Below are 17,462 nucleotides of genomic sequence, written 5' to 3' on the forward strand. Positions count from 1 at the left end.
CTCTGTACCCACGAGCTAGGTGGTAGAGTGGTTGAACTATATAGACTTTGGGGATAGACTTTCTGACTTCAAAGCTGAATTCTGGTGCTTCCTAGCTTTATGTCCTTGGCAAATCTCTTAACAACTCTGTGCCTCAATTTCTTCACCTGAAAAATAGAGGTGATGATAATAATACCTACCTTATATGTGGTTTGATCAGTTAAATTTGCACTTTACTATGAGGATTTGAAAAAAATCAACATGTGCCAACCATTAGAGCAGTAAGTGCCAGATGTGCTAGCTATTATAATTATTTTTTGTGTAAAATTAGGGTAAGAACAATAATAGTCTCCCTTTATAGGTTTGATGCAGAGATTAAATGAATCGCTGTCTACAAATTGCCCATTCTAGTGCCGAATAGACAGTAGGTGCTGAATGAAAAAGAATAAACTTCACACATTGGTCATGGATAATTCAAGAAATTCATGAGGTTCAACCAGCGGATTCAAATGCCTCCAATGCCCATAGATAAACAAGTTTCAAGAATACAATGGTGTGATTCTTCTGAATGATAAAGCGAACTCCACTGCTTTAGAATTACTAACTTCAGATAGGTAAAATATTATACCCTATATGTTTTTTATGTGTTACATACATATAAAAACATATGCTGTTGCTGTATTTGTTATCATGAGATGAATATAAATTGTGTTTCTAAGAAAATTTAAAAATCTATTAGTTATACTCAAGCCTTCTTAATTCTTAATTTTACTTTCTGCTCTACTGGTCATTTGAAATCACTGTCATTTGATATCATATGCTGCCGGGGTCCAACCCCAGCAGGTCCAGGGGTTCCCAAAGGTGTAGACGGAGTCGGCGAAGAAGGAATGACACGGAGACAGCATTCAGTTGATCAGCAACCTAGCCAGGATCTCTAGCCCGGATCTCCAGAGAGGTTCTGCTTCGGATCTCCAGCGAGGTTCTGTAGCCATGTTCCCTCGCTAGGTTCTCCAGCCAGGTTCTGTCCATGCTCTCCAGTCAGGTTCTCCTGCCATTCTCTATAGTCAGGTTCAGTCCAGGATCCCTTGCCATGTTCTCCCGCTAGGCTCTGTCTCTAGGCTCCGAGGCCAGTCCCTCTCCAGGATCCTCCGGCATGCTCTCTCCAGCAAAGTTCTTCTGTCTCTAGGCTCCGTGTAGGTTCTGTCTTCTTGATTCTGTTCTAAGTTCTGTGTTCTGAGTTCTGTCTTCTGAATTCTGTCTCTTGTTGTCTTGTTGCATCTGTATTTATACCAGTTGATTCTAATCCTGTCAATTTCTATTACAAAGGTTAGGGCGTTTCTTATCTCCATTCCAGGGAGTAAAGATTATGTAGCTTAAGCATGATTGTTTGTAGTTAAATTGATTAACTACCCGCCTGGCACTTAGTTAAGGAGTTTCATTCCCTCCCTAACTTCAGGGGAAAATCCCTACCTGGGGATTCAATCTTTCTCGGAGAGGTGACCTTGGTTAAAACACAGCGCCAAGAAGGTGAGCAAACATATTAAGAACCGTATGCTATATATGCCAGGTCCCTTGAAACAGCAAGGATGGACCGGCTCCCGGCAATATGCTTAAGGTCTGTATTCACATCAAGAGCTACCTTAAGACTATATATTCCATGTCATAGAGTTTTAAACTTTCTATAGTTCATTCCCATGGAATCCAAGAATTAGTAGCTTTTTTTTTTTCATTATCTGCTTATCTTTAGCAGTAACAACCTAAATTAGCATCCTCAGTTTTGAAAGGCCCTACTCAAATGAACTACTAGTGTAAGCAAAGAATGGAATATATTTGGGTGTAAAAATGTAATGGTGGAAGCCAAAGCAACTTCAGGCACTGCTGGATCTAGGGTGTGAGATGACCTCATCAGGGCTCTACTTTTCTCTGTACCTTTGACCTGCTTCCATATGGGCTGATTTTATTCTCAGAGAGGTTTTATTCATGTGGTGAGAAACACAGCTACCAAAAGCCCCCGTTTCTATCCTCACAAATAAGAATTCAAGAGGAATAATAGTTCTGCCTTCTTTATGTGTCAGTACATTAGCTTACAGGTTCTTTACCGATCCTTCCGTGATTCAACCTCAGCAGGGGAAGGAGGTGGTCAGTTCTGCCAACCCTTGATGTGTGCCTACAATTGAGTTTGGGTATGTGAGGCATTAATATTGACAGAGCCATCTCAACTCATGGATACGGGGCGGGGAGGGGGTTCTATCCCATAGGAATGGCTGATGATGTTACCAAAGGAACAGCAGGAACATTTCATCTCCTGCCAACTTAGAGGATGTAGAGAATTACAGGGTTTTTGTTTGTTTGTTTATTTGTTTGTTTGTTTGTTTGTTTGTTTTTTTCATAAGATGGGACCAGGAAATAGATGCTGGGTAAGTGGCACAAGATGTCTACTACAAATAAATACGACAGGAAATCATGACAGGTGAACTAGAAAATATTTTCTCTTGCTGTCTCTCCAAGAAAAAGTGACCTCCACTCAGTAGTGCAAATCAAAGGTAAGAGTGTGGGGGTGGAGGAGGAGGAAGCTATGGATAGAGACCTACATGAAGGATGGAAGAGTAGCCGGAGCATATTAGCAACAGGTTTCACAGCAGCAAAGGAGGTCAACTTTGTAATTATAAACTGGAAATGGAGACATTTTCTGCAGAAGATGATGGGCAGGGGAAAACAACAAAGAAAATAAATAAAACTGAGATGATTAAGAAAATGCAACACTAAGAATATAAGTTAGGACTGAGCCCTTAACTTTAGCTATACATTTCATTAATTCCTTCATAAGGACAGATTACTGACTACACAGAATCAAACCTGTGATCACATTTTATAATGTATCATCTTTGTGTCTAAAACTAGATTCTCCTCCAATTCAATATAACACTAGAACAACGACTGACCCAGTTTTGGATTAGCCATTTTTACACAAAGAATTTTCATTCATATAATCTGGAAAAAAAAATACTATGACACCTGTTGAGTTCCAGATCCTATGCATCATTTTTCCATTTATCTGGTAACAGATCACTCTTTCCATTTGGTTCAGATGGTGCTGGTGCCTGGCTTCTGTCCTTCCTCAGCCAGGCTTTGGCAGTGGCCCCAGGTATTGGTCCAGGAATGGGCACTGGAGTCATGAAGAACCGATGAGAGCCTTCCAATTAAAGTTGATTGAGAGCTTTAAGGTTAGAGTGTTAAAATCTTATGCAAATTATGTAAAGCGAAATTACTCGTAAGCCCACTCATCATCCTTTACATTCTAGAAACTGCATACTGTGACTAAGAGGACAGCAATTTATCTGCCATCACTTCTGTTCTGCCACTTTATATTTCAGTCACTGTCGAATGAAGACAGTGGGGAATGGCAAAACCAGTTCTGATTCGTGGAACACATGAGTGCTTCTTAGGTACAAAACACCATTCTAAACATTCCTGTCCGGGAGAAAAGACAAATAATACCCAGCCCTTACCCTCAAGAATCTTACAACCTGGCAGGGGAAGCAAGACATGCACACAGGTGACTGCAGTGAGAAGATAATGACTGCTGCCAGATGTTTGGGGAGAAAGAGCAGGGCTTAGAGAGAACACAGAATAAGGCAGCATTTAATAGTCAGCCAAGATATATTTATTGAGCAATCACAAGACATGAAATGAAAATGGAGAAGTAACCTGGCCGGCATGGCTGAGCACAGACCTATGAACCAGGAGGTCACGGTCCGATTCTGTCAGGGCACATGCCCGGGTTTCGGGCTTGATCCCCAGTGTGGGGCATGCAGGAGGCAGCCAATCAATGATTCATTCTCATCATTGATGTTTCTCTTTCTCCCTCTCCCTTCCTCTCTGAAATCAATAAAAATATATGTTAAAAAAGAAAAGAAAACGGAGGAGTAGAACATGGGTCCAGACATGAGCAGGTAAAAAAGATCAAGTGACATTACTTGCTACCAGCTCTCCAAATAATTTTTGTCACCAAGTTCCTAATAAACAACCTTAAATTTAAAACTTAATAACCATCTAGTCTCTGTCAAATACAGCCTGAAGTACTGATGCCTAAATAATAGGATCATAGTACTTGTGTTTTCAAGTATACCTTTCTATTACTCTGTTTGCTTCTTTTTATCTTTCCAACTTAGCTGATGCTACCTCAAACAGTATCTATTCCAGCTGTTCCACCCTTTTTGATCTGGTGTATTGGAACAGATGAATTAAAAGAGGGTCTTTGTTTTTGAACAAGAGAAAAAAAAATAGTATGTAATTGGAAAAATCTAGAGGCAATCTTTCAAGCAAGACTGAATCCAGGAATTCAGATCTTTTCATCAGGCCTCTACTTATCTCTGCCCTCTTCCCTCCTTCCCTCTTCCTTTTCCCTCTCTTGTATCTCTTATTATGAGATTAAGATATCCCCTGCCTATGTGGAGGCTCCTGGCACAGCTACAGGCTGCTTATCCTCTTACAGAGCTCCAGGACCAGCAGGACGGACTGGGGCCATCACAGCATAAGGTTGTACAAAGCGTGCTCTTATGTAGCAGAACATCCCACCTAAAAGTGATTGATAACCACATTTACACATGGTAGATTAGCATATTAATTACAGCACTGTTTTCTTGAAGATAGCGGTAAAATGTTGTTCTTATAAAATCAGAATACTACATTTTCCCAAAGATAAAGTGCTTGGAGGCTTGGGGTGGGGGGCGGGGCTTTTTTCCCCTAACTCATGCACAGATTGTCTCTTGGGTAGTGGTAACCCTGTGGTTTCTATTTTTCTCAAACCTTAAATATTGAAACATGGAGAAAAGGCATATCCAAAAAGAAATTGACGGTCTCGACTATCCTTAGAAAAAAGAGGAATAGATGGTGGGCAAGAAAAAAAAAAGTCCTCTATACCAGGAAATGTTTGTAATGTTCTTTGGGTATCGCACCGTTGGTTTCCTACATATAAAGCAACAGAGTATATTGGCTTTAAAAGAGCACCATGGCCAAAGGCACATGGCCTGTTTTAACAGAGGATTTGGGAGTTAAAATACCACTTGGAGAGCATCCAATTCAATCTCATCATTTTACAGATGGGGAAACTAAAACCCATACGGAGGAACAGAAATGCCAAGGGTACACAGGTAGTTAGTGGCAGAGGTAACCAACTACCTGTCTACTGACTTTTTGGTGTGTGTGTGTGTGTGTGTGTGTGTGTGTGTGTGTGTGTTGTACGAGGTCATCTTTCTTTAGTACATTAACAAGAGCAACAAAAAGTATGGTCTTGCCCTAGCTGGTTTGGCTCAGTTGACAGAGCATCAGCCCAAGAACTGAAGGGTCCTGGGTTCGATTCCAGACAAGGGCATGTACCTCAGTTGCAAGCTTGATCCCCAGCCTGGTTAGGACATGTGTAGAAGGCAACCAATCAATGTGTCTCTCTCACATTGATGTTTCTTTCTCTCTTGTCTCTCCCTTCCACTCTCTCTCTAAAAAAAAAAAAAAAAAAAAAAAAAAAAAAAAAAAAAAAATCAATGGAAAATATTCTCCTCAGGTGAGGATTAACAACAAAACAAGAAAAACAAGATCTAGCCTTGGTTCTGGTTTTCTCTCACCCTCGAATCTGTGCAGTAGAGCTTTGCTGCACTCCAACACAGCCTCGTGAAGAGCTGGGTTAACCTGCCTCCGTGCACGCTGGTCCCCAAGGACAGAGGCATCACCTTTCCTTATATAGGAACTAGGGCCACTTGTTGCTTTAATGGCCAAGTTTGCGCTGGGCCTGCAGGGACACCTTTGAAAAAGAGCTTCTTAATTGCCCTGCAACCTGCTCTGGCATCCTGATTTGGAGAGAAAGGCATCCGGAATCACTGAGGAGACTTCTGTCTGCCTGGCTTTCTTCCTCCTACTGGCCTGCCTTTCTGCCTTTCCTGCCCTCCAGAACCTGTCACCAGCCAGAGGCATCTCTGGAAACGGGTAGGAGGGAGCCTTACACCTGTCAGCACCTGAGAAGGAAGTGGGCTGTGCAGATTTCTCAGTCCTTCCATCTCTTGCCAGGGAAATAGAAAAAGGGGGAGTCTGAGGTTTCCAGCACAGATTCAGGAGCTGCTTCGGTTGGTCCATCCGGCTCTGGCCCCAGGATACCCTGAAGACCAAGCATGTACTTCCTTCCATTCCTAACGCTCTTGTTGGCATCTTCCCCTACAGCGAGCCTGTGCCTGGCCCGGAGAAGTCTCTGGGTAAAGGCTCTGTAAGTCATGAATCAGGCTCCTGTGTGTATGTACGTTTTTCTTGAGAAAAACTGGCACCGAGGAATCAGCAGTAGAGACGGTCTTTCCCTGGCCCTTCCCTCCACCACTTGCGAGACTCCCATTCTCCTGGAGCTGACAGCCGGCTCCGGACTCCTGGTCGGGAGCTGTCAGCACCAGACATCCTACTCCCATCCCGGGGCTGATGCCTCCGGTGCGTGTGGGTGCAGGCGAGGATCAAGAGGCTTCTACAGAGATGGGGGCCAGAATCTCTGGCCTGCGACCTGAAATCCCTAGATTCCCTGAGGACCTAGAAACTCCCAATCGCAGGCACTCCCCCCCCCCCCCACATGCCAGCCGCCCACCCAGTCCCCCCCTTTCTCAGCACGCAGCCCCTCCCTGCGTGATGATGCAAACCAGTGGGGAGGGCGGGCACTGGAAAGGGTGGGGATAGACCAGGAGCTAGCGAGGGAGGGAGGGAGTGGGAGGAGGAGGTGGAGAGGGAGCCGAACGACCATTTAAAGCGATAGCAATCCGTGCCCTCTCCCCAGTGTTGAGCTGTTGAAGAGCTCCAGCGGCAAGCCAGAGAGCGCCCGCGCGGAGCGCCGGCTGGCGAACCCGAGCGCGCACGGCACCCCAAGCTGGCAGGCGCCGCGGGACCCCCCACACTCTCCGGCCGCCCCTCCCCGGGTTCCCCCACCCTCTGTGACAGCAGGAGCCTCCGGGCTTTCCCCGAGGAGCTCATCCCACGGAGCCCGGACCCCGGCGAGCCCGCCACCGCACCCTCCAGCGCCGCCGCCGCCAAAGCCGGAGCCGCCGGAGCAGCCGGAGCCGCCGGAGCAGCATGGTCCAGCTCCGGCAGCTGCTCCGCGCCCTGACTTTGATGAAGTTCCCCTGCTGCGTGCTGGAGGTGCTCCTGTGCGCGCTGGCGGCGGCGGCGCGCGGCCAGGAGATGTACGCCCCGCACTCCATCCGGATCGAGGGGGACGTCACCCTCGGGGGGCTGTTCCCAGTGCACGCCAAGGGTCCCAGCGGAGTGCCCTGCGGCGACATCAAGAGGGAGAACGGGATCCACAGGCTGGAAGCGATGCTCTACGCCCTGGACCAGATCAACAGCGATCCCAACCTGCTGCCCAACGTGACGCTGGGCGCGCGGATCCTGGACACTTGTTCCAGGGACACTTACGCGCTGGAGCAGTCGCTCACTTTCGTCCAGGCGCTCATCCAGAAGGACACCTCCGACGTGCGCTGCACCAACGGCGAGCCCCCGGTGTTCGTCAAGCCGGAGAAAGTAGTGGGAGTGATTGGGGCTTCGGGGAGTTCCGTCTCCATCATGGTAGCCAACATCCTGAGGCTCTTCCAGGTAGGGGGGCGCTCCCTCGGGGGCAGAGCGCGCCGTTCCTCCCCGCGCTGTTGATCCCGAGAAAAGCTGGTTTGGACTCCAGGGGTGCGGGGTCAGGTCAGCCTCCGCGCATCTCCACCCGGAGGTCCTGCCGACCCCCTTCCACCCACCCGAGGAGGCACCTTCCCTGCCTGGTTCCTTCCCCTCCACCTCTCCCCTGTCTGCGCTTCACTCCATCCGGCTTGACATCCTGGATTTATGGCCCCATTTACAAGAAGCAATCTGCGAAAAACAAGGCGATGATTTAAATGGGTTTGCATTAGAGTGAAATATGCTCCGAAAACAGGCTGGTAAAGTGCCGGCCTCCCGTGCGAGCTGGGTAGGCGCGTGGAGTGTGAAAGATGAGAAGACGCCTGGAGCCCGGGCATTTCTCAACTCCCGGCTTCCCGGCCCCGAGCCGCCCGGCGAGTCCCAGCGGCCTCGGGAAAAATTCGAGAAGAGCTAGGGAGGCACTACTTACACCGGGGCCAGCATGTGGGTGCTCATTGCCCACCTCTCGCGGGCTGGGTTTCCCGACCTGTAGCCTGTCTCCCAGGCGACACTCCCCAAGTGGGGAGAGGCCACCCTCAGACGTGACCCCCCGGCGATTTGTGGGGTGCCAACGTTGGCACCGTGTAAATGGCATTTGCAGCCCGGCCACTGGCAGGAGCTGGGCGATCAGCTTTCCACTCCTGCCACTTAAGAGCCAGGATGAGCTCATGCTAACTGCGAAACAGAATCGCTTTCGCTGCCTCATCCCTCCGCCCGCCCTTTCCCAAGACCTCCCTCCGCCGGCCCCCTCCCCGCGCCCCCATCCCCAGTCCTCCGCTCCCAGGACGATTCCCGGAGCCGAGCGAGAAGGGCCAGGAGCGAGGCAGTGAGTGGGGCGCACTGAGCCAGGCCCGCGATCGCCGGGCTCCGGGCTCCGGGCGCCAGAGGGCAACCACGAAAGGGGAGGAAGGCGGTTGGGGTCCCTGAGTGGTGGGTTCCACCGCAGCTCCCTGGCCGACGCTCCCGAAGCCGCTGCCCCGCAGCTCCCGTGCTGCCTTGGGTATACACGAATGGCTTTGGGGTGAAAAAATTGAGGGTCTGAGACTGCGGGTTGCCTTCTCCTTGTCTCTACATGTTTCTCGCTGTGTATCTTTCTCTCCTTACTCCCTGATTTGTTTTCTTTCTCTATTTTTTACCCTCCCTTTCAGTTTCTGCCTCACTTCTCACTCTGCCCCCACCTCCGAGTTTTGTGTCCATCGCTGTGTTGAGGTGATCCTCTCCTGATGCACAGCCAGCTCTCTCCCTGCCCGTAGTGCCCAGACCCACTAATCCCCCTCCAGAGGTTCGGGCTGACTCTGGTGCCCTTTGGGCCCCTGTGAAAGAATTGGCTCCCTCTCCCGGGCTTTTCCTAAGGATGTTGGGTTTCTGGAGGGCTCTTTGTGAGATTCAAGCTGTCACCACATCAGCTCCCCGGAGCGTGAAGTTTGTGTTTGTGCCAGAAGGAGGGGTGCCTTGCAAGGCTGCAGCCTGATTTGGCCTCTCTGAGGTCTGAGCCTCCCTAACCCCTCCTGAGTAGGGATCCTGGAGATCCCTAGATGTTTGCAAAACCAGAAGTGCTTTTGGGGCAGCCTGCACTCCGAGTTGATGCTTTAGGAAGAGCTTGAGTTGTTGAAAGCAAAACCCAGAAGCCAATGCTGCCTTCATCCCTGAGCTTCAGGCTAGACAACTTGAGGGGGCAGTACCCTGGGAGAGAATGCAGTCAGCTCACCGGGGAATCCCCGGGCAATTCACAGGTTTTGTCCAGAGCCCCTGGGGTTGAAGGTGTGTTTGGTGTTTAGCATATTTAAACTATGTTGCTGCCTGTTTCTGTCTTCACTCGGAGGCAGCCCTGCAGATGGGCCTGTCAGACAAAAAGAGTGAAATGTTCAAGTCCAGAGAGAGGCTGCAGACTCAGTGGAAGGACTATTGCTGAGCAAGGTTCCAGGGGGAGCTGATTCCTCTTCTGGTGTGTGACTCTGAGGCACTTGTGAGGAAAGAAGCAGCCTGCCTTACACTGAGTTCCTCCATCCCCTGGGCTGGGGAAGAAAGGAGCCGGATGCCAGTGATAGCAGTGTGGGTTGGGAGCAGAGCCATTCAGAGAAAACACTGTCATTTTCCTCTAATTTGCAAATTGCAGCTATTCATGTTGGATTGAGCAGCTGAGGGGGAAAGGGGCTCCCAGTTTCACCTGCGTTTATTGAGAAGAGGCTGGTAGGAGGAGGAATGCATCAACTTGTAGCGGGTGCTGCAAGCTGGATGTAACTGTCTGTGTGCGCACCCTGGTTTAACACTGCCCATTTGGAATATATAGCGGCTTTTTTTTTTCCTGCATGTGATCTTAGAGGCTCCTGGCATGCAATCCAACCCTCAGCTTCCAGACTGTGTAAACTTGCAAAATGAATAGAGAGAATAGTGGTATCCAGACCCATTGTTCAAAGGCACAGTCAATTTAGGGAGAGAGGAAAAGAATGGGAGGTGAATCTTCCCTGGGATTGCTGGGTTCAGCTCAATTAAGATTGTCCTATAAAAACGAAACTCCTCTAAATGATTGAATTCTAGTTCTCTTTTCCCCAGTCCCTGTGGGTTGCTGTGGGGACCATGCCAGACCTATCATTTAAGACAGAAATGTATGATGAGAGAAGCTTCTAGGCTTTAGGGAAGGAATACCTAGTGACTCAAATGTGGGTTGCTAAGCGCTGGGACGCAGGAGGGAGTAATGAGATAGTAATAGATGTGACAAATGCTGCTGTTGCCAGCAAAGCCTGGAATGAAGTTCCTCTCTGACAGTTAGGACCTGGACGAGAATGACTGCTCAGATGTAGACAGTGTCTATGACTTCAAATCCTCACTTGCCTGCTGGTGTACCGGACCGAAGATGTAAGCTGAGCAAGTCTCTCTCTCCCTCTCCTCTATCTGCACACTGAATTGGTTAGTAAGTGACATGTCTGAGGGCAGGATTCATATCCAGTGGGTCTTACACGTCCAGGAATTTGAGGCTAATGAAATTAGTGTGTGGCCAGGCTCTGCCAACTATAATTAAGTCACTGTTACTGCCCTGCAATGCATTTTCAGCCTCAAAGAAGCATCGGGGAGGAATTTCTGGAGATTTGTTTCTGAGCCTGTACAAAATAATACTCTCTGATGCTAAGAAAGATTAAATGCAAATTAATATTGACGATGAGTAACATATTTTGAAAATAATCACCGAGTGGGGATGGCTAAAAGTAGAGAGCTTATGTAATACAGTGCCCAGAGGCTAAATCCCCTGACCACTGTTTCATGGGCTATAAGTAAGATCTATTATAGTGGAAAGTAATGGGAATGTGTTTATTCAAGGCTTCTCTGCTATTGACTTGAGAGCAAATACTCTGAGAGTGTAAATTACTCCTGCTACATCCTGGGCCTGAACGAGCCATATTTCATGTGTAGTGTCATCATCTGAGCTGTAGACTTGGAATTGAATGGCATCTGTTTCAGTTTTGTTCCCTCAACAGCAACGCAATGGAAAAAGTATCCGCTTGCCTGCTGGGGGATGTTGACAATCTAAACCTGTGGCCCTCATACCATAAGTGAAATACATTTGTATATTTGTCAATGTTTCCTTTTTGTCCATTGAACCTTCAATATTATCTCAAACTTTTAGGGTAACATTATACCTAGTGTTCTTTCTTCCTGTTTTCTTCTTACCTATCTATCATCTATCTATCTTATGTAATTGGATAGGACTGGGTACCTGGTATGGTATTATTATAGTGGTTGTTGTTGTTTTTAAAGCAACTTTAACTTACTCTTTTTAAAATTTCATAAATATAGGTGTCAATGCCATTTGGAATAGTTTCTATAACAATCTCTGCCTCCACATTTACTGTTTCAGGAAATTTACCTAACAGATGGTGAGTGGGCAATTTTTAAAGGGACATTTTTTAAAAGAGCAGAGAGGGAAGGAAGAGAGATAGGCACGTACTATATTTGAAGAGACCTTCACGTGTATTTTATGTGTACATACTCATTCAGTCAGGATGTCTTTAGACATCTTTCCTTCAAGCATCATTGAAATACTGGATGCCTTTAATTCAACTTTATAAGACATCTCTTTGTGTCCATAGTTTCTCTTGGAGAAAGCTTGCTCTTGTCAAAACCCCATAACCTTGTATTTCTAGCTTCCACTTTGAACATTTGAGTGAGTTTAGAGGAACATTTTAAGGATACATATTCACATCTTTGTAAATATTAGTCTAGCTGATTTCCCATATTCAGACTTTTCCCTTATTATTTTACTCATGTGCTCCTTTATGATATATATATATATATATATATATATATATATATATATATATATATATATATATATATAGGCTAGTGATGAGGAAAATAAACTCCTAGGTCAACTTACTGCATGGTTATGACCCAAGCAGGGAGTAAGAATGGCGGAGTTTATAGTAGCATGCATAGCTCTCATTATTCAGTGTCCTATCCCTTTCATCTTGCACAAACACCAGGCTTTTCTTTTGGAAAACTGCAAACAGTGGCATTCTGCCTCCTCCATGGCCCCAGGGATGACTGGTTCAGATGTAGGCATCTGACTTTGGCTCCGCCTATCAGAATCCTCCCCAAGATTTTCTGTCAAAGAAAAATTGACAACTTGTCTTTTCTTCCCAGGACTTCCAAGCTGGGGAGACTTTCTGTAGAAAAAAGGCATGCCGCTGAGCAAGGCTAAGCGATGGAGAGAGGCAGAGCCTTGATGGCATTCTGGAACTCCCAAACCCAACCCACTCATGACTGTATCCCTGAATTTCCAGTACTTGTGGGGTGTCTGTTTGTTTTTAAGATTTCCTTTCAGCCATGTTGAAAGCAACTGAAAGTACCATAGCTACAACAGCCGATTTCCTATCTAATTCCTGATGTTATGTGAGGTCTGCTGACTGAAAATCAAGTGACAAATCATATCTGACAGCCCTCGTCTGTTTGGCTCAGTGGTTAGAGTCTCGGCCCTTGGAATGAAGGGTTGTGGGTTTGATTCTGGTGAAGGGCACATACTTTGGTTGCAGGCTCTATCCCGGCCCTGGTTGGGATGCAGGGGCACATGCGGGAGGCAACCAATCAATGTCTCTCTCACTTTGATGTTTCCCTCTCCTTGTCTCTTCCCTCCCTTCTGCTCTCTCTAAAAAAGTTGGAAGAAATATCTTCAGGTGAGGATGAACAACAAAAAATCATACCTGATATTTTCTTTACTTTTAATATAATTCCTGTAGCCCAGGGTTGGGATATTCAAAACTTTGCATCCTTTCCCACTCTTCCCAACATTCACTGTTTGAGCTCCAGCGTTTCCCATCTTGATGCAGTTAAGAGAGAAGGCAGACACTTTCTGATGTAAACTGCAGCCTATAGGCCTTCCGTTTGGAAGCTTTAGAGTCATACGTGGTTCCTTTCATTAAAGCCAATCTTTTGTTGTTGTCCCCGGGGCACAGAAGCATTTTTATGGCATAATGGAGTATGAAGTGCATTTCACTTGGAGTCACTCTATAGTAAGCATCAAGCCTAAGGTTGTTTCTCACCCTTTTTACTTTAAACAGGCAAAAAAGAAAAGTGCTAAACACATCTTCGCAACAACTAACCTGCACATTTGATTACTATTTTAGAGGATATTTTTGTAACACATAGTCAGACTGATTAATTAATGGACCTTTTGCCAGTTGGCACAGTAAATATATATGTTTTATGCACTTAATAAAAATACAAAACAATAAAATCTTCTTACAGGAAAATATTAGTTCTGCCAGCACACTTAATATGGTTAATTTCCATGTTTGACAAGTAACCTCCTTTTAGTTATATTTACTACTAAATGTTTCTTGGATTGAAGTTATAAGGTCAAAAATAAAATGCATGTGATTTCAATGATACAGGACACATACCTTATTTTAAGAGATCAGAAGTTCTCATTTCTTTTCGATAACAGTAGTAGTGACCAGAATTATGATTTGAGTCCTTACTATGCAATGTACTATAAACACTTCATCTCATTTAGTTTTGACAACAATCCTGTGAAGGGCATATTTTCCTCCCTGTTGTACAGCTGAAGAAAGTGATCCTCAAAACCTCAAATCACATAGCAGGTAAGTGTCAAAGATTAGATTCAGACTTAGATTTGCCTGACAATACTCAGGTTGTTAGCCACTAAGCATGCTGCTCGGTTGTACAAATGCAAAAATGCTTAAAATAATTATAGCTTTGCCTTCCCTGGAGTTATAGTGGCTTAAACACATCAAAGATGCTGATTGCTTAACCACATCTGTTTACAGAGAGATATCATATTTTCTATTCTAAAACAAGATTAAGTCTGTGTGTCTATAGAAACTTGAGTACACACCTCCAAATTGAAAGATGCTGGTTCCTCATCATTCAACAGGTAGCCCTGTGTGCAGGCAATAAATATACAGGAGACTTTTCATTCAAATAAATGAGAAAAGATGCTTCTCTTTGTCCTGATTCAGTGCCCATCATTATGGATTATGATGGCTCTTCTTAAACTTGATTTCATTCACTCCGCTCTTTCTGCAGACCTCCAGTGGGGAAATCCATCATTCAGATGTATGTGCAAAGTGAGAGGACTGTATTAATACAATTGCTGAAAGTCAAGTTGAAGAGCACAGGAAATACATCCTAATAAATGCAACATTAATGTTTGTGTGGGCCGCAGAGTGAGGAGCAAGAGAATTTTCAGTTTAATGGATTATTTTGCCTGTTGCTATAAAAGTGCTGCAGTGTAATAGTTTTATAATTGGTCATTTACAGAATTCTCCATCTCCGGGTGTTATGCTTTCTTCATTGTGTGGCTGCTGATAGTTTTCGCTTGGTCTTGATGGAAGATAGCAAGGAAGCCACACAAAGGGCTCAGGCTGCTCTTCTGCATTATCATTGGGATGTAAATATGCCCGCTTAATAAAGCCCTATTTTCACATTTTATCACGGTTTAAAATGAATTATGTTCAGAAGTGGTTCGCATAGGCAGACATAAGGGGGGTGTTTTCTAGTAGAAAACACACTTCTATCCAAGGACTTACTGGAATTTTCATGTAGGGGTTAAGAGTAAAATTCTGGAGTTAGACCTGAATTCATACTCACCACTTATTACCTGTCTGACTGTGATCAAACAAGTACCACACCTCTCTCATCAATTTCTTTTCTATAAATATGTTTTTATTGATTTTAGAGAGAGAGGAAGGGAGAGGGAGAGGGAGAGAGAGAGACATTGATGAGAGAAAAACTGATCATTGATTGACTGCCTCCTACACACCCCGTACTGGGGATTGAGCCGGCAACCCAAACTGGTGCATGTGTTGATATTCAACTACTGAACCACACAGGCTGGGCCTCATCAATTTCTTTATCTTTGAAATGGGGCTAATAAAAATGTACTTGCCTGATTGAATAATTGTAAGGACTGCACAAAACAGGCATGGAAATATTTTAGCACCAAGTTTAGCATGCGATGAGGATTCAAGACATTTTAATGTTATTATTTTATTATTATGCTATCATTAAATGATACTCTTGCTTAGATGTCACTATTGCTAAATTTGCTATAAAAGTACGATAATAATCCATGCTGGATTCCACCTTTCTGTTTGTTTTGTTTAAATGGAAAGTGAACACACAGAGAAGAAGCGGGCACTTTAGTGATGCTACTCAGTGGAACGAGAATTCCCATGGCAATGCTTCAAGCAGATCATGAAGTCCACAGACCTAAGATAGTGGGGAGGCTGAGAGCAGCGGGCTGCAAAGTTGGCCAGCCCCAAGTTTGGATTCCATTGTGGCCCTTTTCTAGCTATAGAACTTTGAGGAAGTTGCTTAAACTTTTTGAGCTTTACTGTTAGTTTCCTCATCTATATTTTTCCAGAAATATTTATTAAGCATCCTCATATGCACACGATTCTACATGCTTGGACATATTGTGAATAAAATAAAGAAGAGCTCTCTCTTTGTTTCTTTTTATTCCTTTTTTTCTTCCTTCTTCCCTTCCTTCCTTCCTTCCTTCCTTCCTTCCTTCCTTCCTTCCTTCCTTCCTTCCTTCCTTCCTTCCTCTTTCTTTCTCTCTCTCTTTCTCACTCCCTCCTCTCGCTCTCTCTTCTCTCTCAGCTTACACTGTCACAGGGTCCCACCTGGGCTCTTAATTCTGCTGGTCACTTGCTTCTATCCCTGGTGTATGCATCTGTATAATGGCTGTGTGGAGCAGTTTATTCGTTTTCATTGCTGTATAGTATTCCAGCAGTATAAGTGGAAACAGATGAGTGCTATGAATCAAGCACAGGGTACCTTAGAAGCTGGTGAGTGCGACTGGATAAGAAAAATATTCTGGAGCACTGAGGAGTATTTGGTTGTGAGTGCTGGAGGGGTGTATTCTAATTTTAAGTAAGGTATTCAGGATAGATTTCATAAAGACTTGTAGTGGGGGAGTTGTCAGAGGGATTTGGGGGAGACCATACCCTGAAAGCAGTGTCAAAAATCAAAGGTAGAAATATGTCTGGTGGGTTAGAGGAATATCAGGGAGGTCTGAGTAAGTGAGTGGGGAGGAAGGGGCAGCAGGAGGGCTTGGGATCGGAGATGTGATGGGGTAGATGGGGTAGGTCCTTGAAGGCCATCACAAGCATTTTGTGTTTTACTCTAAATGTAGGCAGCCAGTGGTAGGATTTTAGCACAGGTGTGCATGACCTCTCTCTTGTTTTAGAATAAGTCTACCAGTGGTATTGAGGATGGGGAGAAAGAGTGGAATCAGGTGGAATCTCAAGAGGCAATTACTGGTGTCTACAAGATAGATGTTGGCGGCTTGTGCCAGCATATTAGCAGCAGATGTTCCAGGAAGTGGCAGATTTGGAAGGTGTGACAGCATTTCCTAGGAAGGGAATGTAGATGTGAAAGGAAGAAATGGGGCAAGGGCAAATATAGGATTTGGGGCCTGGGTCAATGGAAAAGTGAAGTTGCTATCCCCTGAGAAGGAAAAGGCTTAGGAAGAAACATACTTGAGGGACTGCAGATCAGTTTTGGAGATACAGAATTTGAGATGTTTTTTGTTTGTTTGTTTTAAATATATTTTTATTGATTCCAAAGAGGAAGAGAGAGAGAATCATTGATCGGCTGCCTCCTGCACGCCCCATACTGGGTATTGAGCCTGCAACCCCAGACATGTGCCCTGACCAGGAATTGAACAATGACCTCCTGGTTCATAGGTCCATGCTCAACCACTGAGCCATGCCAGCCGGGCTTTGAGATGTTTCCTTGATATCCAAGTAGAGATGTTGAATATGCAGTTGTATGAGCAAGTCTGCAGCTCTAAGAAAGGCCTAGCCCAGCCATGGGCAAACTACAGCACGCGGGCCGGATCCGGCCCGTTAGAAATGAATAAAACTATTGAAAAAAAAGAACGTACCCTTTTATGTAATGATGTTTACTTTGAATTTATATTAGTTCACACAAACACTCCATCCATGCTTTTGTTCCGGCCCTCCGGTCCAGTTTAAGAACCCATTGTGGCCCTCGAGTCAAAAAGTTTGCCCACCCCTGGTCTAGACCAGTGGTCAGCAAGCTGCGGCTCTTTGAGTGTGGCTCTTCCACAAAATGCCACGTGCGGGCGCGCACATACAGTGCGATTGAAACTTGGTGGCCACACTCAAGGGGCTAAAGAGCAGCATGTGGCTCGCGAGCCACAGTTTGCCGACCACTGGTCTAGACTAAGGGTACATTTTAATAAAATATGTTAAGAATGATTACATGGAAATCAACACTAATAAAAGAGAAAAATGGTAATTGGCGTATGAGCTACC

At 45.4% G+C, this 17,462-nt stretch overlaps 1 protein-coding gene across 1 annotated transcript in view; it reads left to right on the plus strand.

Moving 5' to 3' along the window:
* The first annotated feature begins 6,922 nt into the window (after nt 1–6,922).
* GRM7 (glutamate metabotropic receptor 7) overlaps nt 6,923–17,462 on the plus strand; it is a 754,621-nt gene continuing 744,081 nt past the window's right edge. The window contains exon 1 of the mRNA XM_059662903.1: nt 6,923–7,593. Coding sequence (XP_059518886.1) covers nt 7,075–7,593 — 519 coding nt within the window. The 5' untranslated portion in view covers nt 6,923–7,074. The remainder of the gene's footprint in view (nt 7,594–17,462) is intronic.

The sequence above is a fragment of the Myotis daubentonii genome, chromosome 14, assembly GCF_963259705.1.
Source record: "Myotis daubentonii chromosome 14, mMyoDau2.1, whole genome shotgun sequence".
NCBI lineage: Eukaryota > Metazoa > Chordata > Mammalia > Chiroptera > Vespertilionidae > Myotis > Myotis daubentonii.